The 26,994-nt window shown below is 49.0% G+C and overlaps 1 protein-coding gene and 1 pseudogene across 4 annotated transcripts in view; both read right to left on the bottom strand.

Annotated features, from left to right (window-relative positions):
- Positions 1-26,994, bottom strand: part of NPAS2 (neuronal PAS domain protein 2) — a 190,571-nt gene that overhangs the window by 33,326 nt on the left and 130,251 nt on the right. For 3 of the 4 annotated variants that reach the window (XM_059942246.1, XM_059942245.1, XM_059942248.1), the window contains exons 5-9: positions 24,981-25,070; positions 13,295-13,415; positions 12,184-12,297; positions 897-1,015; positions 71-153 (exon numbers count right to left, since the gene is read on the bottom strand). In XM_059942246.1, the coding sequence (XP_059798229.1) occupies positions 71-153; positions 897-1,015; positions 12,184-12,297; positions 13,295-13,415; positions 24,981-25,070 (527 nt within the window). The remainder of the gene's footprint in view (positions 1-70; positions 154-896; positions 1,016-12,183; positions 12,298-13,294; positions 13,416-24,980; positions 25,071-26,994) is intronic. The other variant, XM_059942249.1, reaches the window with a different exon arrangement.
- On the bottom strand, positions 25,530-26,940 carry LOC132377262 (protein Njmu-R1-like; annotated as a pseudogene).

Consider the following 26,994-nt stretch of genomic DNA (forward strand, 5'->3'; position numbering starts at 1 on the left):
GGAGAGCCTGGCTCATGGAAACAAGCACTTGAAAAGCACCCAACCCAAATATGTTTTTCTTTTCACAAACCTGTGATCCAGAAATAAAAATTTCCATTCCAAGCTATGTCTTGAAGTGAATTCCTCTAAAGGTTTGTCAACGATGCACATTTCCTGTATTAAGAGGGAGAAAAATATTACTCGGGGTGCCAGATGCTCACCCCCGGTTCGTTCAAGAATGCACGGTCGGCAACAGAAGTTAAAATCGTTTAGAGCAAGTCTCCAAGTTGTGTCGGACTGCAACTCCGCATCTGTAGCTAATTTTGGTATCAGATGATGCTAAATTTATTTCACAAGCTGCGGAAAAATACCTAAGAGCCAAAATGTCACACCACTCCCTTCCTATTATCTAGACGTGTGGTAAACATGTGGCAAATGGCTTTTCATCTGAATTTGAATTACTAATTTAACTCAGCATTCATGCAATGTTAAATTTGCAATGCTGAATTCATGCAATTCATGTTGAATTCATGATGTTAAATTCTGATGTGAAAGCAATCACAGATAAGAGACCACAGGCCGGCTCTCAATTTGACTCAGTTTTTACCTCTGCCTGCCCTGAGTGGTGTCAACAAGGACGTGAAGGGTAGGGAGGCTTACAGAGTTCTAGAAGAGCATCTCTGCAGGCTGACCAGCAATTCATGCTGCCTTCCAACAAAATGGCTCGCAGGGAACCAAAGTTCGGGGAAAGAGCTTGTGGGGCTGTCACCATACAGAAATCAGACATTTAACATTCTCAGAGTCAGTGACAAGCTCGTTGAAATCTTATTCTTTCCCAGAAAGACAATGAATTACCCATCACTCAGTGTGACTCAGTGGTACTCGCTCCGCATGATAAATTCTCTCCGGGTACTTGCCTTTAAGAACTGTGGTGTTGCCAGGCGAACAGTGGCAATGAAGCAGACCTCCTTTCCCAGGGGCATTCGGCAGGGCCTCGAAAGGGCGCTGTCAAAGCCGTTACAGGAGGGGCTGGGCGCTGGGCAGAGGGGAAGAGACACAGGTCAGCCCTGGCTGGTGCAGAGCCAAGCCCCCACTGGGCACTAACTGAGAGGCCTCAGGTCCATCAGCTACCTCATTTTCACAGCGACTCGGGGACCTAGGTGCTACTCTCATCCCCACTGCACAGGAAACCGAGGCTCAGGCTGGGAAGCAACTCGCACAGGCCAAACAGAGCTGGAGTTCGAGTGAGTGGCACGGTGCTCTCCCCCGCCCCCCCCCCCCCCCCCAGTCCTGCAGCCACGGCGGTTACGGAGCCGGGAAGAATTCTCTGCCAGTTGAGCAGCCGGCCCCGTGCTGCAGCAGGGCCTGGATGCGCACATCAGCCAGGGGCCTGAAGGACGAGCTGCATCGTCAGGCGGTGCTTCTGATACTGATGGGCTCAGGGGAAGTCGCGGGTCTTGACACACGGTGACCCCGCCTCTGCCCCTGGCCCTGGAGCGGCCCACTTGGGATTCAAGGGCTTCTGTCCTGAAACCCCCCATCTACCCACCCCCCGGGAGCCCACGCTGATGCAGGGGCTTGACTGAGGAGATGGACTCAGGATTCAGGGTGGCCCCAACGGGTATGCAGTGTCCACAACAAAACTCGCCGCACAGGTGACAAAACCTGCTCACTGTGTCTTACGTATTCTTACAAGTCTGGGAAGCTGTGACTTCCCTTATTCTACAAATGAGGATGCTGAGGTCCAGGAAGCTTGTGTATATTAACCGAGGTGACTCAGAGTGGAAATGATGCAGCCGGGCCTCCACCCAGGTCTTGGGACTCCCAAGGGGGGGCTGTTCTGGGCTCCTGCCTACCATGATGCTGAGACCAGGCCCCCAGGGACCTGAGGGCAGTACCACTTGGCATTAGCAGCAGTTTCCCTGGGAGCCGAACACCTGTCTTCATGGTGCCTGTGAAAAACCGCTTTACCTTCCAGGCCAGAGAAATATTCTGCTATTTTAGGTGGAGTTTGCTAGGTGGGAAAAAGAGCCCTGTTCAGTATGAGAAAACTCACTGAATTCTCTCCAGATTCCCCAGAACCTTCGACATGATTGCCCCCATCCCAGGTCAGCTAATTCAGAAACTCGGGGTGAAGCCCAGGTATCGGCACTTTTAAAAGCCCCCCAGATTTACTAACGTGCAGCCAGGGTTGAGGATTATTATTCGAGATAAACTATACTACCTCTTTCTTTTTAAAATGTATTTGATTATATCCTGTACATTTCTGAACTTGTAGATTAAGACAGAGTTATGTTTTCCAATCTGAGGACATATAAAGCGTCAGAAAACTAACTGTGTTCTAAAATGAAATCTGCGCAACTCTCTTTGGATTTTGGCTTTCCAGTAATCTTTTGTTTTCTATGTTTACAGCTTTCTAAGTGATTCTATCTATAATGGGTCTTCTATCTATAGTGGTCTTCTACCCACTAACATGAATAAATTCTTTTTACCAAACATAGTCTCTGAATGCATTCCCATAAACACTAATAAAGGTTTCCAAACATGAATATAAAGTGGGTAAAATAAAAAACCGTGGGCCTGAGAGACTTTACATCTGTCAGTTGTTGGCTTCAACAGATTAATTTGTAGGGCGAGCCAAGGAAGTCATCAAGGGAAAGGAAAATAAGTCCACATAAGGGAAGGGCCTGCAGATGTGAACATCTGCGTAATAAAAAGAAAGACATTTAAAATACCCCAGATGTGAAAATATCCTCTCTGCTTGGATCTAACAGACATCTCCCACCAGAAAACAACCTAATAAAATTCTCTCTTTCAGGATAGCAAGGCCTTCCAAGTGAATATCTGAGGACTTCCCAGGAATTTAAGAGAACGTCTCTTTAATCTGTCTCTAAACCATGAACTGGTTTGATCCTTTCGGCTGCTAAATTCACGTGCTCTGTCAGTAAGCGCCTTCCTCGGTGATTTACAGTGAAGAGGACAAGGTTGGGAACACCAGCCCCTGACCACTTCTTCAAGGGGCAGAGCCTCAGATCACGGAAATTAAGTGGATGTTTTGCAGACCTTGCCATTGGCCTGGGTGTCTCCCAAGGTGGTTTTACCAGTCCTTTTATAACTTCAAAGGCTTTAAAGATGGAAATGCATCCAGGAGGGAAATTTCATGATTGCTTATAGTCTGCACTTGATAAGCCAGATACTTAACAGAGGGGCCTGGAACTGAGCAAATTCCTTCTAAACAAGCTTCTCCCTCCACAAAACCTGAAGCAGATGAAGGCTTGATCAAAGGCGAATGTGAATCAAAACTGAAAGTTGTAACAGAGGGCAAGGGGAAAACCTTGGGGGAAAACCAGGGGGAAGAGGACACTTTCAACCTTTGGCCAGTTGCGTCTGAAATGACTTGTTCTCTCAGCAGGAGCCTTCTCACAAATTCTAGAGTCAAGGAGAGCAGGCTGTGCCCTGGGACCTCCTGGTAATAGGGAACACTTAGAGTAACTTCTCTGGCACTTCTTATCCCAAGGTGGTTTAAAAACATTAATTAAGGATTTAATTAGTTGTTTCGATTTAAGTCATAGAAAAAAATAGATCTAATTACAACTGGCCTCCCTAGCCTCTCAGAAGGATTAGCCACTCATTGCAGCATAGCCCCATCTTATCAGATCTCTGACTGCTTCCAGACTTTTCCTTTCCCCGCCACCCAACAGGCATGCGTGTGCACGCGCGCACGCGCACACACACACACACACACCGCACTCACAACCAACAAAAGTGATGAATGCTTGCTACTGATACACTCCCCATCCCCGCCCCCCAGAGTTACTCAAAAGTGATCTGAGCACAGCCTAGTGAATCACTACATTGCGGCCTCACTGTTTTGTCTGAGGTGTAACAATAACATAACAATATTTTACAACATTTATATCTTGTGTAATTATAAAACCCAATATAGGGGCTTCCCTGGTGGTGCAGTGGTTGAGAATCTGCCTGCCCATGCAGGGGACACGGGTTCGAGCCCTGGTCTGGGAAGATCCCACATGCCGCGGAGCAACTGGGCCCGTGAGCCACAATTACTGAGCCTGCACGTCTGGAGCCTGTGCTCCACAACAGGAGAGGCCGCAATAGTGCGAGGCCCGCGCACTGCGATGAATAGTGGCCCCCGCTTGCCGCAACTAGAGAAAGCCCTCGCACAGAAACGAAGACCCAATACAGCCAAAAATAAATAAATTTAAATGGTGCTAATATTAAAAAAAAACAACAACAACCCAATATACTATCAAAGATAAGTAATTTTGTGGTTATTTGCCATGCAAAAGGATCCAGTATTTGTTTGCATCCCATTAATACAAATAATGAAATACGATCTGTTTTAAACTGTAATAAACTGATTTATAGTGCGGGGACCGCAATATACTAGAGATATATTTAATTGTTACCTCTGCCCTCCTCAAACACGTATTAGGACACAATCCCCAGAATAAGTATTTAACTTTGCATCAGATGTAAAGGAGACTCTGGGTGCCATAATTAGATTATTTCGAGGCAGACAGAGAGCCGTTATTCCCAACTGATTTAGTATGTTCTGGAATGGAGAAAATGTTCACCAAACTATACTTTTTAGTGATTTACATGTACATTTTACAGGGGACATGTTCTGTGTATAGTGAATAAATAGCTTCTATAGTATCCAAAAGAAGAAGTGACCTTGTCTTGCCCAAAGCTAAAGAGCTAGCCTTCTCCGCGCGGCAACGGGGGCAAGGCTTCTGTCTCCAGTTCTGAGTGGGCGTCTTACCCACAGCAGGCATCCAACATGTGTTTACTGAATGATGCTCTCACGAGGTGACCTTCCACCTCACAGCTTAAAGTCTAGTTCGGGAAGAGACCTTCTGATCCTCACCAGCAACCAACGCGCAGACCTTAAGACCCCAAGGTGGCTTCCCTTCCACAGCCCAGCCTGGTACTGCCGGTGGCTGGCGCACAGTGGGAGGGTGGCCCACGGACACGGTTCTGGTTCCACTGAGGCTCAGGCTGACTCACTGCCCTCTGATGCATTAACCCCGGTCAGAAGGACACCTGGGTGAGATGAGCTGCGAACCTGCTGTGAACCAGCACACGGCCATCACCACTCGGTGGAAAACAGTCAAGCGCCCGTCGTGGGCCTCGTGCTTGGAGAGATGCAGGATGTGAAAAGGGTCTACGGGGTTATGGATTCCCTTCTTTACTCCCATATCGTTCATCACTGAAGCCTCTGATTTCTGAGATCCCGAAAGAACTTTGCCTTGGGCTGGCATTCTTAGGATTCCAAAACCAAGAGATCCCAAAGGTTCTCTGGAGAATAAGAATGATGAGGTCTGTCTCACCTGGCACCTGGGGCTGGCTTCCAAGTCTGCCTGATGACAGAGGTGAGCTCCCAAATCACTCATGATGAGGAGATAAGGATACCATGGGGGCAGGGAGACCCCAGGGGGTATGAGAACGTGCTTCCAAAGGGACAGGAGAGATGGAGGGAGAGGCAGGGATGGTGACAGGGAAGGTCAGCCAACAGCACAGACTGGGAATAAATGGAGAAAGAGGTAACTTTTTCTCCTCAGCATTGGTTCAGCCATCAGGCCCACACAATGGAGTATTCTGATCAGAGGTGGCCTGCGGATAAATTCGTTCCAACAGCTGTAGGAAAACACACTAATAGTCCACAAGGAGAGTGACAAATAGCTTTCTCTGCACTTCTTGGAACAAACGAAAAACAAATCTGGTAGGTGTCTGGGAAGACGTGAAACAGTCGATGAGGAGGTTTGTTAAAGGAGGAATAAAGTCCCTGAATTTCATTTGTGATAAATGTCCAAAGTGTTTGGGATGGAGTGTTAGAATGTGGAGGGAAAAGTTAATTTTCTGCACCTTCGTGAGAAATCATCTCTGGCTAATTACGCACTCTTTCCAGACTCTTTTTCTCTCTCTTCACAGTATCCTTCCCCCAGTGTGTTGTGAAAAGCCAGCCAGGTGACCGGGCTCTTAGGAGAGTGGCAGCAAAATAATCCCGTGCAGTTTTTAGCCTGGGCCACCACCCAACTTGCTGGGGTAATACACGGTTCTTCTTTTCTTTCTGCCAGTTCTGTTTGGCATTTGGAAAAAAACAATGTTGGAGAAAGGCTGAGAGCCACACGGGGGAGCTGGGGGTTTGCAATGTGCTGGACTGAAAAAAAAAAAAAATCACCCTAATGGAAAAATACATGTCTTACTTGAATTTCTTCTTTCCCCTGGCATTCGTCAATTAAAATGAGTATTTGTCGGGGCCAGAAGCTTGTGAGGGCACAGATAAGATCTCCCCCAGCTGGTCGGTGCCCACAGGGCCTGATTACTGGCTGCTCAGGAGAGTGAACTTCCTGCAGGCCCTCGTCCCCTCCTCCAAGTGGATATCTTGTGCACATTTTTATCACAATTATCGGACAACCCGGACAAAAGTTCCCTGCTCCCGGGCTGAAACAAGCAGAAAGATGGGGTTGATAAAGGTCTGACCATTCCTCACCACTCCATTTTAATAGATGCTCATGCGGGACGATGCCCTTGGGTAACAATTTGTTCTAGATCGTGATTCCTTTGCAATCTAATCTGGCAGCGATGACCGTTGCTGGAGAAGGACGCCGTGCATCGCCGTCTGGGTGGCAGGGACACTCCGCTTCTTACTCTTGGGGGCCTGGGACAGACAGATCAGACTTCCCTCCGTGAAGCTGTCCTTCTGTGCGAAACTCACGTCCCCACTCCCAGCGAGGTCTGGTGGGCGTGCCGTTGGTTCCCTTCACTGAGACGTCTCAATTAGTTCAGCTCAGGAAAAAAAACAAAAACCCCAAAGCCATAAAGTGAGGCAGCCTACAGAAATCCCACAGAACATACGGCATCAAGTGTTGAAAGCTGGAAAGCGTCCACTTCTGCCAGCATTTCAAATCTGGTTGCGTGGTTAGAGGTGAGGAGGTAAAATGAGGGCAGGGAAACTTTTAGCCTCTGGCGTGTGGTTTCTGGAAAGCCCAGAGCGGAATGTTTGCTGAGGGTGACCTATCTGGAACCACACCAGCCACTTTTGAAATACTGCTTTCTGGATTTCAGTCAGATGCGCACTTAAATCCAAGTCTGGGGGCGGAGGTCGGCTCACAGAGAGGACACTCTGCTTCCAGACGCCAAGTTCTTTGAGGAACGGGGGGACCTGCTTCTTAGGACCCCTTCAAGCTGTCCCTTCTTAGGACTGTTCTTTATGCCTTTGAATATCATCTGGACGGTTCCTTCCCAATCAGACTGTAGGGCTGGGGCTACCTGACTTGGGTTGGGGGTGTATTTATTCGAAAGCTTAAAAAAAAAAAATCTGTTAGCAGACAAACATAGCCCCAAATAAAGTAATTTTGTTTCAACTCTATTCTGGAAACAGTGGGCAGAGCAGAGGTGGCCCAGGGGCTGCTCTGACCAGCGGTCCACCCCGGGGCTCCAGACCACATGGCTGGGGTCAGAGTGGGCTTTTTATGGGGACAGGATGAGACATGTGATTCTACATCCCAGCTTCGATTCCTACAGGAAGCTTCTCACACAGCAGGACAGAAACTGTCCCGAAGTGAAACAGTTCGAAGAAAACTACTTTCTCATCCCATTTCCTGACACGTATGTCTTCACAGTGATTAAAAATCTAGGTTAAGGATGGGAAGTCCTGTCTGCCCTCCCTTCCCCTAGAACATCTGTGGCAAATGATGGAGTCCTAAGGAGTGACCAAGACGTGAGGATACGGATGCAGGGACATTCCATTTTGCTCAAGTATTCAGGCAACGGTTGGTGCATTTGTCCCAGTGCCCAGGAGTCGGGGGCGGGGGGGAGGTAAGGTGGCACAATTGATGGGTGAATCTGAAAACATCCAATTAGAGGGTTTAAGCCCGTCAACAAGGGCAAAGGTGCTTTGTCCTCCCCTGCCCCGGCCCCCCAGGGTCATAGGGCCAGACGGATCCGAGCAGGTGAAGCCGATGGCATCTTCATCTACACGGTGTCAGCGTCTCCTATCTGGCTCCGTCCCACCCTCTCTTCCCTGCCCTGCAGTTGACACATTTCACCTGGGGCCTTTCGGCTTACGGCCCAGGGGTTCCCCGTGGATGTAAGTTTGGAGTAGCAGCCAGCACCTATCAGCCTGGGGTCCATCTATCCATCAGATGGGTTGGTGAGATGAGCTCTAGGCTGGGAGAGGGTGTCAAGGACAGTTCTGGGGGGGGGGGCTCCCGAGTGAGGGGCCTGGGAAAGACACCAGGAAGGGGGCCACTGGCCTCCCAGCACCCCGAGACCCCAGGTGGGAGGGGGTCAGTGGGGAGTGAGTGGAGGCCAGGGGTCAACTTCTCCGACCACTCAGCACTGCTCCAGAGGCCTGCCAGTGCAGACAGCTCACAGGGCAGCAGAAGGTAACACTCCAGTTTACCCAGTGTGTATGAAAGTGGATTTCATCTTCACTTTGGATTTAGGGACACAGAAGTGGTGGAAGCCCTCCAGGAAGGTGCTGGCCCTTCCCTGGAGTGCGCTCTGGGCTCAGTCTTATTAGTCAACTAATAAGAACCTGCTGTATAAAAAATAAATAAAATTCAAAAATTCAAAAAAAAAAGGAATGATGCCATGTATCTGGAGAAAACTATAATTTGAAAAGATACATGCACCCCAATTTCATAGCAGCACTATTTACAATAGCCAGGACATGGAAGCAACCTAAATGTCCATTGACAGATGACTAGATAACAAAGATGTGGTATATTTACACAATGGAATAATACTCAGCCATTAAAAAAGAATGAAATAATGCCATTTGCAGCAACATGGATGGACCTAGAGATTCTCATACTGAGTGAAGTCAAACAGAGAAAGACAAATATCATATGATATCACTTATATGTGGAATCTAAAAAAAAATACAAATGAACTTATTTACAAAACAGAAACAGACTCACAGACATAGCAAACAAACTTATGGTTACCAAAGAGGAAAGGGGGAGGGGGAAGGATAAATTAGGAGATCGGGATTAATAGATACACACTACTGTATGTAAAATAGATAACCAATCAGGACCTACTGTACAGCACAGACAACTACACTCAATATTTTGTAATAACCTATAAGAGAAAAGAATCTGAAAAATATATATATTCATATATATACACACATATATACATATATAGGTATATATACATATATATATAAAACTGAGGGGCTTTCCTGGTGGTGCAGTGGTTGAGAGTCTCCCTGCCAATGCAGGGGACACGGGTTCAGGCCCTGGTCTGGAGGATCCCACATGCCGCGGAGCAACTGGGCCCGTGAGCCACAACTACTGAGCCTGCGCGTCTGGAGCCTGTGCCCCGCAACAAGAGGGGCCGTGATAGTGAGAGGCCCGCACACCGCGATGAAGCGTGGCCCCCGCTCGCCGCAACTAGAGAAAGCCCTCGCACGAAACGAAGACCCAACACAGCCAAAAATAAATAAATAAATTAATTAATTAAAGAAAAACTGAATCACTGTGCTGTACACCTGAAACTAACACAACATTGTAAATCAACTATACTTCAATTAAAGAAAAAAAAAAAAGATGGGATGATGCCATTAACACCATCTCATGAGATTGCCTCCAGAATTCAATGAGACGACCGGTGTCAGGACTGAGCCCGGGGCCTGGTACTGAGGAAACACTCCTAAGGTGAGCTATTTTTATGATCCCATCATTCCATGTTTATTGAGAAATAAACCTACAGAATCAAATCTGAATGATTTCTTATGTTAAATCTTACTTTAGCAGCCAAAAATGGTTGAATGTTGGTGACTTCATAGGGTTCCATCTTAGAAATTCATTTGTCTGACATTTTTTGCTGTTTTAATCCAAGTGAGAACTATATTTCAGTTTTTCCACAATTACATTTGGAGACTCTTGTCTCAAGAAAGCTCCCCTAACTTTGGTTTGTTTAGCAGGCTCTGCAAAGACACTCTGGTTTTAAACTCTTGGTTTTAAAATTTCCACTTTCAATGCTGTGTGTTTATAGCAGTAACAGTTCCCCCCACCAAAAAAAAAAAATCACACATAACTTCCACACATTCTTTCAGGCAAACAAACATTGTCTCAACTTGAAGTGAAAATAAAGCCTTGCTGGTTAAAAAAAAAAAAAAGTCTCAGGTATGCACAATGAAGCCTGCCTATTTCCTTGAAATCCTCTAAAACGTGATAAAAGACAGGAAGCTTCAAAGTGACGTTCAGTAGCATCTTAATGAGAGTCGTGGAAATGTACATTCACAGGATAACGCTGCTCACCAGCCAATCACAACCCGGTACCCTTCATTAAGTGCGTGTGCTGTTGTCACGGAGACACGTGGGAGCAGCATCCCATGATTCCCACAGTCTCGGCACTCTGGGGACCCTTTCTTGCATGCGGCCAACTGGGATAGGCTGCTACCCCAGCAGCTGGCATTATGGCCACGGGACACATTTTAAGCAAATTCCAAACCACTGCTTATATTAATTCAAGGATAGAGGTGCCTGGCACCATAAAGCAAGAGGAGTGTCATTAAAATTCCTATGGAATGCCACGTAGTAGTACAATGGGGCAGTGTTTCTCAAAGTCCACGACCCTTTGCATCAGAACCCCTAGGTTCTTTTCCAACTGCTCAGTCCCAGCCGCACCCTCAGGTGTGCTGAACTAGAATCTTCCAGGGGCATCTGAGAATCTGCATTGTAACAGGCTGCCTCACCCAGGGAACCACAGCACCGGGCTGGCACCACGTTGAGTTTTCCACGAGGTACCCCTCAGGTCAGTTTCTTTACTTAGTTGTGTGGTTCATTACACACGTGTCTCATGAGGTTCAGGAAAGCCTCTCAGATGAGTCGGATTAGACACGGGCAGGTCTTGGCTTCATCCCGATTTGCCCAGATTTAGGGGTCCCCTTGGGAAGGCTGACCTGCCACCACTCCCAACCACTCGGGCACCCCGAGCCCTAGGTGGGGAGCTTCCGCAAATGGCCCCGACTTGGCCAGGGAGCCCATCATCCAGGCATCAGCCCTGAACACTGGGCCTGGGGGATCATGCTATTTAGCAAACAGTTGGAGCCTCTTAAGCAAAGCATGTATATTTACGCAAATAACATACAACAGGGACCGTCATTAGGACTCAGTGCCATTACTTTGGCTGCTTCTAATGGAAACTCTGGGACTCATTCGATGGGGGTAATAGACTGGACCGTGGGTCCAGAGTTAAACAACAGCAAGCGAAGCAGCACAAGTCAGCCGCCAGCATCCACTCCCTTGTGTCACCCACCGGCCCACCCCCTCCTTCCCGGGGCTCACCTTTCTGTATTTGTTTCCCTTTGCCATTTTTTTCTCCTTCCCTCTTCTCTCTTTCTACCATTCCCTGTCAACACCTCGTTCTATTCCCCCCGCCCCATCTTTGCTATTTTAGGAAACGTTAGAGCTTTCAAAGTTAGGTGTTTTGTGTTGGGTTTTGAGGACTGGCCACTCTGTCCCGGGCTCCCCAGTGGGGCTGCGTGTTGGGACTTGCGTTTCTGAATCTCTGGCGTCAGGCCTGCATCCCCATTTTGCCTGGGTCAAAAGTAAAACGGAGTGTTGAAGTCTGCTTGAGAGTTGCAGCCTGGGCTTGGACAATTAGTTATCTGGGTAATTTCAGAAAGCAAGATTTTACTGCTTGGCTTATGCTGCCTGATAATTCATCTAAGGGAGATGGCTGGCTCCTCTTAAAAGGACCATGTCCTGTGCATTAGGGCCAGACTTAGCAGAAGGGCCGTGGAGTAGAGCTATGAAAACAGGCTGTAAAAAGCAGCCTGTAAAAAGGAGGATAAAAATGCAGAAGCCAAGGTTAGGGATCTTCATGTCACAGTGAAGCCCTGTTTGGCTGTGTGTAGGCTGAACCCGTTCTTTATGAACCGTAAGTTGTTTCTCACAGCACAGAACTATTCCATTAGCCTGAAAATAAATAAATGAATACGGTGCCTCTCAGTGGGACTTCATGGGCTGGCATAAACAGGTGGGGATGCGTGTTCTTCCTGAATGGGAGATACCATTTAGGAGCACAAAAAAACACATCTTGGGAACACAGAAATCCAAATGCAAATATGGAAAGCACATATGCTCGCCCTTCCTCCCGCCCCTACGTGCACGTTTGCGTGAGAAAAGCCACTGCCACAATTATACGACAATGAACGCTTACCATTGTTGTAAGAGCGAAAATTTCCTACAAATTTTATGTATTCATAAGTTGGAAATTCCTTTGGGTTCAAGCTGCCTCTGAGAAGATGGCAATAAAACTCTAAATCGTTGTCAGCTGGGCCATTAAAGGAAAAAAGGAGAAACGGAATGAGAGCATTACACTGATTCTAGACTAAACAAGCCGCATCTTGTGAAACTCACAGGGTTTGGTCAACACATGGCCGGGCTATTTCTCTCATTATGACTGACTTTCGGACATGGTTTTATAACCTTTGCAACACAGGTTTTTCCCCTCCGTAGTTTACAGATGTTTTGCACTCCATACTCGGACCCGATTAGTCTTAATTTGCTCACAGATGTCTGCGGTTGGTTCTGTCGGCCTTAATTAGTTCTGGTTGTTTTCATACTGTATATTAAAATAAAGCTGCTCAGATAGAGCTGCTCTCTTTAATTTAATCTTTCCACTTTGCTCTGAAGGAAAATCAGATGTACAATGGGACACATTATTCACGGAAAATGGACTAAGGCTTGAATAAGTACAAGGCACCCTTGCTACTGCCATCAAAATACATGCTTCATTAAGTGACCAGACCAGCTTTCTATCCAGGCCGCCAATTTTGACAAAAACTTTAAAATTCCATAAAACCTGCAAATGTATATAAATAACCAGATGACAGCCTCAAAAGAGAATTTGGAGTTTTGACCTAATTATTCAGTTTTTAGTTGGTTACTTAGTATCATAAATACAAATCTAGCCTCATAGTGTCCTCCAAAATAAGCAGATTATTCACTTATTTTTGTACCCTTTATTACTAAAAGGCTCTCATGTGGGGGGAAAAAAAAAGGGATCTCTTGTATTCCATGCAAAACAAGTTATTATTCTTAAGCTCTGTGCTTTAAAATTTTCCGCATAAAAGTTCAACGTCTTACATATTCCAAACTCCGGTTTTAGCTTTGAACTTAAAATATACCTCTAAGGATCTTGGAAATGTTCTGAGTCACAAGGAAAATTATTTTTAAAATTAGTCCTCCCTTCTTAATTCATTCTAACCTCCTTTCCAAAGTGACATTCTCATCTTTCTATCTCGTAAAACCAGTGAAGTTAAACTTACATTTTAAGTGTTCTGGGGAGGGGGAGTCCGTCACGAGCATATGGGAAGAAAGCATTTTGTAGACTTCTGAGTGTTCTTGTTCTGGAAGGAAACGTAACAAATTCTGATCCGTGACATCCGACTGGAAAAGAAAAGAAAGAACCAAGGCACACATTCCACAAAGACGAAAAATAAAAGCATAAGCAAAACCTGAAACTTCGTGACAATTCAGAACTGGTTTCTGAAATGAGAAGTTCCAGATCTGAGTTTCTGTGAAGACTCTGTAATTTTGTTCTTTTTTTTTTTTTTTTTTTTTTTTTAATTTTTTTTTTTTAAGTTAGTTTATTTATTTATTTTTATATTTATTTTTGGCTGTGTTGGGTCTTCGTTTCTGTGCGAGGGCTTTCTCTTGTTGCGGCAAGCGGGGGCAACTCTTCATCGCGGTGCGCGGGCCTCTCACTATCGCGGCCTCTCTTGTTGCGGAGCACAGGCTCCAGACGTGCAGGCTCAGTAGTTGTGGCTCACGGGCCTAGTTGCTCCGCGGCATGTGGGATCTTCCCAGACCAGGGCTCAAACCCGTATCCCCTGCATTGGCAGGCAGATTCTCAACCACTGCGCCACCAGGGAAGCCCAAGACTCTGTAATTTTGAATTGTAATCTAAAAGGGTTTACCTGTTCAAATGCAAACGTGCTATTGCCTGTGGGCCTGAGAAGGAACTAAGACTCAAGCCAGACAAACACGCATTGGAGCCCCATGTGCTGACAACACCCCCGTGTTCTGGCTGGGGCGGCACGGCTGGTGTGGAGCCCCAGCTCGAGGCCAACCACGCACATGAAGGCCCCTGAAGAGCCCACGGGTTCCTTCTCCGACCTCTAGGCCAGCAAACGGCTGACTGTTTACTTCTTAAAGGTCTCTAATCAAAGGAACTGTACTTTTTTTCTGAGGACCTGGGCACCCGTGGACACAAAATAAATACAATGGAGTCTAGACTCAGTGTCATCCAACAGAACGGTCTGTGATGATGGTCTGTAACCTGCACAGGCCGTTAGGGAAGCCACCAGCCACAAGGCTTCAGAGCACCTGAAACAGGGCTAGCGTGACTGAAGACAGAATTTTTTTTTTTTTTTTTTTTTTTTTTTTGCCGCACCGCACAGCTTGTAGGATTCTTAGTTTCCCCATCAGGGATCGAACCTGGGCCCCGACAGTGGAAGCACCGAGTCCTAACCACTGGACTGCCAGGGAAGTCCCTGAAGACAGAATTTTTAATTGTATTTAATTTTAAATATTTTAATTGAAATTTACATCACCACATGTGGCCGGTGGCTCCCATAGTGGACAGTGCAGGTTGGAGATCACGGTGAGGAGAGAGGAGACAGGCACTTCCCTATCCCTCAATAAACTCACCCCCTCCCACAGCTTCAAACACGGTCTGTGCACACCCTTTCATTTGCACGCCAAGGCAACTCGCCCTTGGGGGTGCTGACTTCACATTCCATCTGCCTCCCAGATATACCTGGGGACCCCAGATCCACATACACCCGCAGTGTCCTCAGTATCTCCTCCCCCCGCTGTGTTTTCTGTCCCCACGTGTGGTGTTGTCAAGCGGTCACCTGCCCATACCCGACACCCAGCTGGCATCCTTGACCTCTCCCTGTCGTCTTCACATCCAGTGTCCCAGTGCTGTGAGATTTTCCTCCCTCGAACTCTCTCAGATCCATTCACTTCTTTTCCTCTGGCCTCTACCCTAGTCCAGGCCGTCATCTCCTCTGGGGAGTGAAATGGTCAAGCTGGTCTTCCCACATCAACTTTCGTCTCTGTCCAATTTGCTCTCCGCCAGCAGCCTCGTATCAGACCAAGTCACCACCTTGCCAACTAACACAGCATCGTAAATCAACTCTACTCCAATATAAAACAAATATTTTAAAAAAACAAACTTTCGCTGGCTTCCCGCTGCTCCCGGGATGAAGCCTAAGCTCCTCAGTTCATTAGTCAGGCTCCGCACGGCACAGCCTCCGCTCCCAGCCCTTCTCCAGCCCCCCAGAGTGCCTTTTCTCCGGGTCGCCAGCGCTACTCTTCCTCTGGGCCGCCCCTCGGGCTGCACCCGCAGGCTGGAGCATTCTGCACCCCCTCCCTGTGCTCAGTAACTCCCGTGCTTGCTTCAGGTCCTGGCTTCGAAGTCACTTCCTCTGTGAAAGCACCCATGACAGCCCCTCGCCCGGAACAGGACCACCACTGCCCCTGCTCGTGTGGCCGCTGTGCCCGTGTCATCTGCACCCACCGGGGAAGGGCACGTCTGTGACCACGTAGTAAGACCTGGGAGGGGCCGGCGAGGCAGGCGAGAGCCCTGGAGGTGGGGTGTGAGAGCCAGCTCTGCCCTCCAAGCTGCACTTTGCTTGACGGAAAGACGAGGGGGCTGTGAGGGGGCCACGAGCTGGCTTGAGTCAGCTGCCGATACAAGGGCGCACGGCGAACGCCAGGCGTGATGGGGGTTACTAACCATGTAGGAAACAACTCCAAGTTTTCTTGTTCCTTCCCACGATAACATGTGGCCCCTGCCTGCCTCACCCCTGTACCCCTGACATCGGATGGTGCTTGGTCTTCAAGAAAAACATGTTGATGAACGGAAAGAACAACATGGCAAGTGCTCTGATGGAAGTAAAAACCAGGCGCCTGGAGAACTCCGAGCATGGAGTGCCGGATCCAAAAGCACGGGGAAGGGGAGCCTCGCAGGGGCAGTTGCCACGGGGAGGGATCCTTGCGGCGGGGGGCGTCTGGGGACGAGGCGGTGCCCGCCAGGCAGCTCGGATGCTCCGGGCAGGGGCACAGCCCACACAGAAGCGGGGATGCGGGCGAGGGTGGGCGCCCTGACAGCACAGTGGGTGGGGGAGCAGTGGGGAAGGGCAGTAGGGCTCGGGGTTAGCAGCCCACAGAGGAGTCAAGGCTGAGCCCGCGTGCCAGGGGACCCGCGGGGGTACGTGGAGGAAGGCGGGCAGGGCTGTGCTTGTATTTCGGACCCTCTAGTGGCCTGGGGAGGAAGGGAGCACAGGAGCCAGGCTAGAGGCGGTCGAAGTCTGAACAGGTCCAGGGAAGGGGAGACACAGAGGAAGGGGCCGCGTGCAGACCACTCAGCCCACAGCACCATCCAACGGACACCAACTCAGGGGGCCGTGTGCCAGCCGCGGCTTCCGGCGCCGGAGGGAAGCACAGCAGAGGGGGCAAGTCCCTCCCCTCCTGCAGCCACGGTTCCAGGACTGTAAGCATGTGCTTGGTGGCTGAGGAAGGGCAGGGCAGCAGTGGAAGGAGGGGCTTGGGGGTCCCCAGGCTCCCTGCTTGGACGCATCTGTTTTGATCTCTGTGGACACTCTGCAATCCGCCCCCCCCCCCGCCCCCCCCGCACTAGCTGTGCTACCATTTTCTCATTCTGGCTTTCTCCAAGTTCCTTCTGATGTTCTTGACTTTATTTTAAGCCCAATCCCTTTAGTTTTTTAGAACATGACTAATGCTCACACATGACAGTACTCTCTCTTCTTAAAGACATTTCAGATACTTGAAAATGCTAACTCCGTCACCGCATGGTCTTTTCTCGGAGGGCCAGTCAGAAGCCCACTTCCCTGATGGAGGGGGTGGCAGAGCGCAGGGTGGGGGGCCGCCTGGCCTCGCTGCTCCTGTGGGACACGGTTGGCAGGTCACAGGGCATCTCAGGTGACAAGTTCTGCACAGAATAAAGACGAACACTGGAGGGAGGCGGAGGTCCTGAGGGTTATGAGTTGACCCACGAGGAGGGCTCAGAACACACTTGGCAAACAGCAAGCTCTTTCTATGCCTTTGCTCTTATACTCCTATTAGGCCATTTCCATGTGCTGGAAACCAACACGAACAATGATATTTTGAGAATTTAAATCCTAGTGCTTACAGGAGAGTAAATTATATCTGCAATTGAACTGTCCCTTGAATGCGCTGAGCTCTGTTTATTAAAATCATGGCAATTACAGAGACGAGGGAGGGAAGGCACCATCTTCACAGCTGAATCACCTTATCAGGAACATCATTTACCTGTTGGAGGCGGGAGGTTCTCCAGCCAAACTTATTGCTATGCCCTTGGCTACTTTGTCAAGAATCTGGCCCTTTTCTGAGTTTCGCACTAAATGCCTGATCTAAATCCCCAACAGCACTTCTCCTACCTTTTCTCTGGAGGCCCTGTGACAGCCTGGGGAGGATGTGAACAGACAGGAAGCATATTCCTCTCTCTGTCTTTTGAACCCACAGCACCGGTGCAGTCGCATCAGCAAAGTTAAATGAGCCTGCACAGGAGTCCACAGGCTGGCCGGCTGAGCTGGAAGCGGGCTGTGTGGACATCCAGTTCAGGATGTCCCCAAGGGGCCCCGGCAGTTCTGACTGGAGATCTGTGTCGGCCACGGTTAGAAGGGGGACCGGTGAGTAGCCTCATGCTGAGAGGGGGCAGGACTGGGTTGGGGAAGCAGAGAGGGCCCTGGGCTCCCGAACGACCAGGGTGTGGGAGGCATACGTGATCTGCTTTGATTCAGTTTAGATTCAGAATCAAACTGACGGCCAAACAGGAATGCTTTCCGAAGACAGTATAGAGAATAGCTTCGACCCGGGAGGAGTGAAGAATGAATTCAGGTAGAAAAAGGACCAACTCTAAAGACTCTCTCTGTTCATCAAAAGACCCTAAAGATAGGGAAAGGCAAACCACAAAGCGAGATCAGATATTTGCGACACACAGACCTGTGGTACAAGCCCGGAATGAAGGGTCAGTGTGATATGCTGCCTTGTCACCTGGCAAAACCGAGAGGGCCTTGACTGGACCAACCAAAATCCTCCTCCCCACTCTAACGGAAAGTTCCTTCCTGCCACCAATAAGGTCCCCTAGCTAAACAAGCCTCCTTACTGTTGGGGGTGGAGAGAAGCAGCCGCAGTTACTGTTCGTCCTGCAAGTGGGTTTCAGTGCCCTGCCAGCCAATCGCATCCTCCGTGGGAAGCAGGGGGCACCCCACCCTCTTGCTACTACCACACCACCCCTGCTTGTTCACTCTGTTCCCAAGTGCAGCCCTGTGCGTCCCTGCATGGCATGTGGTACGCCCCTCCCTGGGGCTGTAAGTACATGGGATTAATACACCGTCAATTAATACACCGTCTCACCTGTCCAGTATCGGCTGTTGTGTGTTTGGCCATCCCTGTCACCCTAGGGCAGAGTGACGAGGAGGCGATTAAAACCATACCCGACAGAGGACTCGCGTGGAAAGAACGCTTACAAATCATTACACAAAAGACCCAGACAGTCCAGTAGGAAAACGGCAAAATACCTGAAAGAGCATTTCATAGAGAAAGGAAATCCAAATGGCCGACAAACTATGCAAAGACACCCAGTCACACCGGCAACTGGGAGAAAAGCAAATCAAGACTCCATGAGATGCCTTCGCATGCTAGGTTGACAAAAACTGACAATTCTGACAATACCAAGTTCTGGTGACATGGAGGAGCTGGAACTCTCCACCCCGCTGCTGGATGGTGGAGTGGTGCCATCACCATGGAAACAACTCGGTATCACCTAGTAAGGGTAACGGGTTCCTACCCCACAACCCAGCGATCTTACACACAGTCAGCTCTCTGAAGGATGCTTGCAAATGTTCATCAGGAAATACATACAGACATCCACAGACACACCCTCTCAGAGTTCCACACTGGCCTGGGGGCAGGGATTGTAGCACGTGCCTACAGCAATGAGGACAGCTACTCTGGATGGTGTGAGACGACGAATCCCTTAGCAAAGCTGAGCGAAAGGAGAGGTCACCAGAGTACACTTCCTATGACTCTGTTTACAGAAAGCTAAACCAAAGGTCATACTAAATTACAGTGATTAATGATGAATTAAAAGTGGGCAGAACTGCAGAGAGAAACAAGGACACGATGGTGTGGAAGTGGTCATCTCTAGGTGGAAGCGGGTGGTGTGATGGGAAAGGAGCGGACAGGAGCTTCTGCGGGCCTGGTCACGCTCTGTTTCATACCCTTGGTGACAGCTACATGTATGCTTGCACTCACCTTATCATTAGTTTTAAAACGGAACCTATGTTTTATACATAGTTCTGCAGGTATGACACAGAAAGATCAAAAGGCACATAAAAATCAAACAAATCTAACTGGCAACCTGGACCCTTTTAACCTGTGATCAACTCTGAGCTGCAGCCACATCTCCTTCTTGGGGGCCCCTCCTAGACAGAGCATCTACCCAGGTCCGTCCTGACATGAAGCCACCTCTGACAAGCTGACCTGGACCAGGTGGGCTCTCCCAGCAGGTGAGGACACGTGGGTGACAGAGGGCAGAGGGATGCTTCCTGGAAAGCCCTGGGCGGCCAGGGACTTGCTGCTGCATTTCATGGTATCATAAGCCAGGCACTCTGTCTTCCTCCTCTGTGACCTCTTCTCCCTGGCTGTGACCCCTGCCCCAGGAACTCGGCACACTGTCCCCTTTGACCTTGTACTTCCAGCCAGAGCTTTTACTTGGAGAAACAGCATTACAAGGAGGTATTTTTTTGGTGAGTAGATTTCTCCAACTTTATAGTCACTCTGTGCCTTAGATTTTTTTGGGGGGTGGGGGGAAGTTGTGTTATCCACACCTGTATTTCTCACTTCTGAGGCACTGCCCACTTGTGCCAAGCTGTTTGCAACTGCTCTCGATGCAGGAGCCCCACTTGCAAACCCAGTTCCTCATTCAGTGAGCATTCGGGCACGTGGGTATCTGCTCGGGGCTGGGGACAGGGCTTCTGCCTGACGAGCGAAGTGTGATCCAGCTCCTTAGGCCAACATCGCGTTCATTAACAAATCGGAAAAGCAATCCGGGAAGTTAAATTTTCTAAAAAATCAACGTCCAAACAGGAAACACAGACAGTGCCCGCTTTGGGTGTCATTTGGCTCTGCCTCAGCCATACTCTTTCCCAATTATGTCCAAGGCATGTGATGCTCGCCCTTTGATCTTTTTCCTGAAAGGTTTTCATGCAGAAGCCCCTTGAGGCCCTGGTCCTCCATCAGCATGCTCATCTGTCAGCCCAGGTCTCTTCCTTGACCACCTATGTTAATTCTAGATGCCAAAATGTGCTGGTGTCACCACCACGGATAAGTTTTGACTTTCCCTTAAAATCATTTTCTGCTTTGAGCTATTTTCTTCTTTCTTTTCTCTGTCAAACTGGAAAAGAAAGTTCTAGGATCTTTCATCAGGAAATTGCTGTACAAAAATCTACCATGTAAACTTTGGAGTATCTGAGTTTCTAGTGGTAGGAAGGACACACAGAGAGATGCTGAGACTTTTGACAGACTTAGAAGAAGAAAGGAATTCTTGCTGCTCTTCCCCCCGCCCCCCAATCGCCAATGGTCCCCCAAACCCAGGCCACACAGGGCGCGGTGGGACCCAACGCCTGGCATGCCAGCCCGTGATGCCAACAGGGGGCATCCCTGTTACCGTGAGGCCCTTGGCCTCCTGGCCCCAGCCCGCTGTCTCTGCTGGCCGTGCCTCGATTGATGGCTGCCTCTTCCACGAGACAGGACATTGCCTTCCAGGTCCTCATCCTACCTCTGCTCAACACCCACCCCACCAGAGAGCATTCAGCTTCACACTGTCACATGTAGATGTCCGAGCGGTGGGTAAGCACCAAGTTCTGGGGTCAAAGTGTCCACGTGCAAATCCCAGCCCCACCACGTGCTGGCTGTGGGGCCTCAGCTGCTCTGTGCCTTGGTCTGCTCATCTGTGAACAGGAGTAAGTGCCTATTTCATACAGTCATCATAAGGACCAATAAGTATAAGGAGAATGGACCTTCTAAGTGCTTTAACCATATTAGTGCATAGCAGGGACTCTTAATAGTGCCTGGTACATAGTAAGTGCTCAATAAATATTGGCTACCTTTTTATTAGTCTTTGATGGCTTAACAGATGAAATCTCTCTACAAAATTGCAAACCGTTAAGGTTTAAAGAATCTCATATGGATTTGCAAATGAAGTGACTGACAAGGGATTAATCTCCAAAATATACAAACAGCTCATGCAACTCAATATCAAAAAACAAACAACCCAATCAACAAATGGGCGGAAGATCTAAATAGACATTTCTCCAAAGAAGACATAGAGATGACCAAGAGACACATGAAAAGATACTCAACATCACTAATTATTAGAGAAATGCAAATCAAAACTACAATGAGGTATCACCTCACACCAGTCAGAATGGCCATCATCAAAAAAGTCTACCAACAATAAATGCTGGAGAGGGTGTAGAGAAAAGGGAACCCTCCTACACTGTTGGTGGGAATGTAAATTGGTACAGCCACTATGGAAAACGGTATGGAGGCTCCTTTAAAAATTCAAAAATAGAGCTACCACATATGACCCAGCAATCCCACTCCTGGGCATACATCGGGAAAAAACTATAATTTGAAAAGATACATGCATTCCAATGTTCATTGCCCCACTATCTACAATAGCCAAGACCTTGAAACAATTTAAATGTCCATCAACAGAGGAATGGTTAAAGAAGATGTGGTATATATACAATGGAACACTACTCAGTCATAAAAAAGAATGAAATAATGCCATTTGCAGCGACATGGATGGACCCAGAGACTGTCATGCTGAGTGAAGTCTGACAGAGAAAGACAAATATCATATGATATCACTTACATGTGGAGTCTAAAACAATGGTACAAATGAATTTATCTACAAAACAGAAATAGAGTCACTGATGTAGAAAACAAACTTATGGTTACCAAGGGGGAAAGGGTGGGGGAGGAATAAATTGGGAGATTGGGATTGACATATACACACTACTATATATAAAATAGGTAACTAATAAGAACCTGCTGTATAGCACAGGGAACTCTACTCAATACTCCCCAATGATCTACATGGGGACAGAATCTAAAAAAGAGTGGATATATGTATACATATAACTGATTCACTTTGCTGTATACCTGCAACTAACACAACATTGTAAATAACTATACTCCAATAGAAAAAAAGAACCTCATATGGGCCATTTGAATCACTGCCTTGTCTGTGGACGGGTTCTGCACTTGTACTGAGTAATAAGCAAGTTTGAACTGAAGTGAACTAAACTGAAAGCGGTATTCCTAAAAGGCAACCCAAATCCTCAGCATCAGACACGCACTAGGTAGAGAGGTGGCGAGTTTGGGCTCTGCGCTCAGTGGGCCTGGCCTCAGCCCTGCTCTGCTCCTCGCCGGCTGGGCCACCTCGGTCTCATCCTCTGTCAAGCGGAGGTGACAGGGCAGCTGTGTGATGGGCACCAGGGAAGTTTCTTGTCTACCACTAGCAGGGGTACAGCGAATGCTAAGTAAAAAGGGGGAAGAAGATGACGATTTGGGTAAAAACTGGACAATGTAAGCTACAAGTAAATAGAAGTTAAATGTGGAGATTGTCCATTCTGGCGTCACCTCCGCTGGGGAGCGTGAGGGCTGACTCGGTGTGCGTCTGGGTCCATGGATAGGCACTTAATAAGCATTCAAATGGGTCCGGCATTGACAAATGAGAGTTGGGGTCATTTCTGGCCCTTCCAGAGTAAGAAAATAATTCATAAAGGTGATGCTAAGTTGCTCCAGAATTTCAAATCAGAATTCCCAGCTTACTAAGTCCGCTCTGCCACGTATGGCAATTGGGTCATCAGGTAATTCCAAGAGTAGAAATCAGAACAGTGCAAATCCTGTTTCCCCAAACAGCTCTGGGTCACTCCCAGGCCATTCTGGAGTTGACACCTGTTTGCTTTCCATCAGCGCCGCTCACTGCCAGATCCCGTCCACTCAATACAAAACCCAACGCCCTCCAAAGAAGCACCCCACCTCCTCAGATCAGCCCAAAGAAGCCGTGCTGATTTGATGGGGTCTCATCACTACTCCAGCATGAGACGAAAATCAAGATGAAACTGCTTTCCCGACTCCTTAGGGCTGAGTGAGAACCAGCCTCTTCTGACGGCTCTCAGAGGAGAGAACCCCCAGCCTCGTGCACCCTGGAAATGGGCTGAACCACAAAGGTCAGATGGATTCAGGGTAATGCAAAGGTATCTGCCTTGCAAAGTAAAAAATGCTTTTCTGGGCTACCACACACAGTGACCCACAAAGGAAAAACATGGACGGTGGTTTTGATCTACACACAGCATCGTTTGCAGGAGCAACGGGAGGGGGGAGTGGCTTCTGAGGAAAAGAATGATCCAGGATGAAGTGGAATCCTGGGCCATTAGGGAAGCCGGGGTCATCACCGCCCGCGGGGGGGCTGCCCACACAGCAAGGCCACAGTGCTCCCGGGCAGGTGCGGCTAGGGAGGGGCCACCATGGTCCTCCAGCATCACCTGGCCAGCGATTCCCTACGAGCAGGCACCCAGGGCAGCTGCCACCCTCCCATCTGTGTCCTGGCCGCGCATCCACCCACGTGTGGGAGTCGGGAGGGGGCTCAGCGGTTTGGCGGGGCTTTTTGGGAGGAGAGAGAAGAGAGGACGTTTTAGCCCAATCAGTCCCACAGGTGCTCCTGGTACAGCTTCCTTCCAGGTCGGTCTCTGTGGGAATAAACGATGGTGTGGCGGGAAATGGAAGGCTGGCCAGACGCCTCCAAGGGGCCCCCCAAGGTGGACCCTCCACCAGCTGGGTGCTGCTCTGTGAGTCAGAGCATCCTGACCGGGGTACCAGGGAGCCAGCGAGGCTCAGGCTGAGAGGAGGGAGTGTGATGGAGATGGGAGGGGGGAGGGAGAGGGGGTGAGGGGGAGGGGAGAGGGGGAGGAGAGGGAGGGAGAGGGAGGGGGAGGGAGATGGGGGAGGGAGATGGGGAGGGAGGGGGAGGGAGATGGGGGAGGGAGGGGAGGGAGATGGGGAGGGAGGGGGAGGGAGATGGGGGAGGGAAGGGATGGGACGGGGGAGGGAGAGGGGGTAAGGGGGAGGGGGAGGGGAGGGAGGGGGAGGGAGATGGGGAGGGAAGTGATGGGAGGGGAGAGGGAGAGGGGGTAAGGGGGAGGGGGAGGGGAGGAAGCGGGGTGAGGGGAGGGAGGGAGATGGGGGCGGAGGGCCCGGGACCACACGGCACTCGCCCTCCTCCGCACCCCACCTGGCTCGCCAGGACAGGACGGCAAAGCTTGCCCTCCTGCTCAAACCCTCCTTGTTCCTCAAGTCCTTCCTGGTCCAACAACATCTTCCCAGAGTATTTCACTACCCCCCTCCCGCCATCATCCCTGGCACTGAACCCTTACCACCAGCAAGCGTCACAACCTACTGCATCTCAGTTACATCTCCAGCGACCCCCAAACCCCCTTCTGTCCCCAGCCGTCCGGTGCACATCCCTCCACCAGCTCTCAGGGGACCCTGTCTTTCTTTGCAGGTGTCCGTCAGCCTCCGTAAAGGCTCTGAGCTCTGCTAACTGTGCCGTAGGCTCACGGCTCCTGGGTGGTTTCTGGGGCACTGGAGGGTCAGGACCTGCACCACAGCCCCCGTTCCAGGTCTTGCTCGTTCCGGGATGACACAGGCCTGCACCCGCCTCCCTCGGGCAGCCTCCGAGGCTTGGCCTCGGCCTGGTGGAGGGCACTCCTCGGCCCTCCTCACACACAGACTCCCGCACACCTGCAGCGCCCCGGCTCTGAGATCTGAATGGTCCTCGAGGAAAGGGGATCACACGTACTGGCAGAGGCCATCAGAACAGAAACTCACCGGTAAATGCCCAAGGAGAGGCGTGATGCTGTCAGAAACGTAGAGGATGCTGCCGTCCGTCGTCACAGCGATGATGAAGCCGTCTAATGCCTGCGGAAAACACGGCAGGTGAAGGTTCCTCAGTCATGCTTTTATGGACGAGAGGGCCCCCCGAAGCCAAGGACCCCGGGTTAGGACGCCAACTTTATTTCGTAACCCTTCAAATATTTTCACGACTAACCTCACAGCACTTTCCTGTCTGGCACATAAGGCGGTTTCTTACACAGAATTTGTCTAGCCCAGGCAAACTGCTTGCAAAGCACAAAAAGGCTCGGTGAAAAACGGGACCTATTGGTATCATGAAACAGAATTTAGCCATGGAATTACCTAACTAGTTTTTTTTTTTTTTTTAATGTCTAATTAGGTTTAATCTTAAAAGTACAAAATGAAAAAAATCTAGAATGTGTTTCAAATAATCTGAAATAGCAATCCTATGACAGTTTTAACAACTGCAATTTCAAACACCAAGGCTTGCATAACTTCACAACATAATCATCTCAAAACATGTGATCAAAAACTTTGGGTAGGAGCTTCTTTCATAAATCCTTTGAGGATAGCTACCACACTTTTGGCTTTGGGCATTTCTTCGTGTTCCACTTTAACAATCTCCAAAAGGATATCTCCACTACCACAGTTCTTTAGGAACATGAAACATTGAAACAAAGCATAATGATTCATTTCAGCCTGCCAGATAAATCTCTTCAAATTATCTGCTTCTTGTATGGCTTTTAAAGTTCTCCAGGACTTGCCGAAAAAGAAAAGGGTTACCTCCGTCAGCACCATTCAAAAAAGCCTGCATTCCATCCTCACAAGACCAGTTGCTTCCTGTGCCGTGGAACTGAGGCTGGGAGCTACTACAGTCGATGATCACGGACTTAAGCTGCTCCTCCGTGGCCATGCACAGAGACGTCATGGTGCCTTCGTGAATAAGGCCTTGGAGACTGGCCACACTCAGAAAGCTGTGAATGTCTCTGTTTGCTTTTTCATCTGATTCTTTAACCTCAACATGAGTATAACTCAGAACAGCGTGTAGCAGAAAGGTAAGCTTCTCCTGAAAGAGATGAACCACCCTTTGGATTGGGCACACAACATCCTCAAACCAGCTGCTCGGGTCGGACTGTATGTGGTTCTCCCCAGCCCTTTCCTCACAATTCATGTTATTTTTCAGCCCTTGAATATACTTGTCCAATACAAGCCTGAAAAGCTCAAAGTCCTTTTTCAGACCCTCCTCAAAAGCAGACCGTATACTCAAGAGTATACTCAAGGGAAGCAGTTTTTTTTGTGGAAAAGGCAGTAATAATAACCGACTCTGTAACCTGGAGTTCTCAGCTCCACAGATGCAACATTCCCCAGCCCTTCAAAGACTGCTCCCTTAGAAAGACGCTTAGCAATGAAACTGCGCAGCTCTGGCTCCACTTCAGAGGGTAGATTAGCATCCGCCAAGGAGGGGCTGAAATCATCACCAGAGGGAGTTTCTGCATCTGTGCCACTTGGGCTTCCACCATCACTGTCTGCTCGCTGCTGTGCCAATCTGCTTCCGCGGTAGCTGTAGACACAGTAGTGGCCGCTGGGCAGCGGCTTGAGTCTCCACTCCTCGGCGGGGCCACCCTGCTCACTGCTGTCTAGCTCCTTCTCATCCCCATCCAGCGATTCCTGCAAGGAGGGGAGCGTCGCGGCGGCCTCTGACCGGCCCTGTACCTAAGTAGTTTTAACGATAAGCGTACCTTTGGGCCGAATCAGAAATATCACAATTACCCATTAAAAGATGTCAGTGATATTTTACGGTCCTTGTCCTCCTATCCTCAATATCACTTTGAGTTCACTGGTAAACATTTACTAAAAGATATCAGACCTCACAGAGGTATTAAAAAAAAAGAAAAACTGTGCCTGTTGGTTGGCGTAGACCTCTGCTTACATCCATTGCCTTAGAAAGACCTCCTGAAGGAACTGTTTGTAAAGAACATTCACATGAATC

This window comes from Balaenoptera ricei, chromosome 13, assembly GCF_028023285.1.
Source record: "Balaenoptera ricei isolate mBalRic1 chromosome 13, mBalRic1.hap2, whole genome shotgun sequence".
NCBI lineage: Eukaryota > Metazoa > Chordata > Mammalia > Artiodactyla > Balaenopteridae > Balaenoptera > Balaenoptera ricei.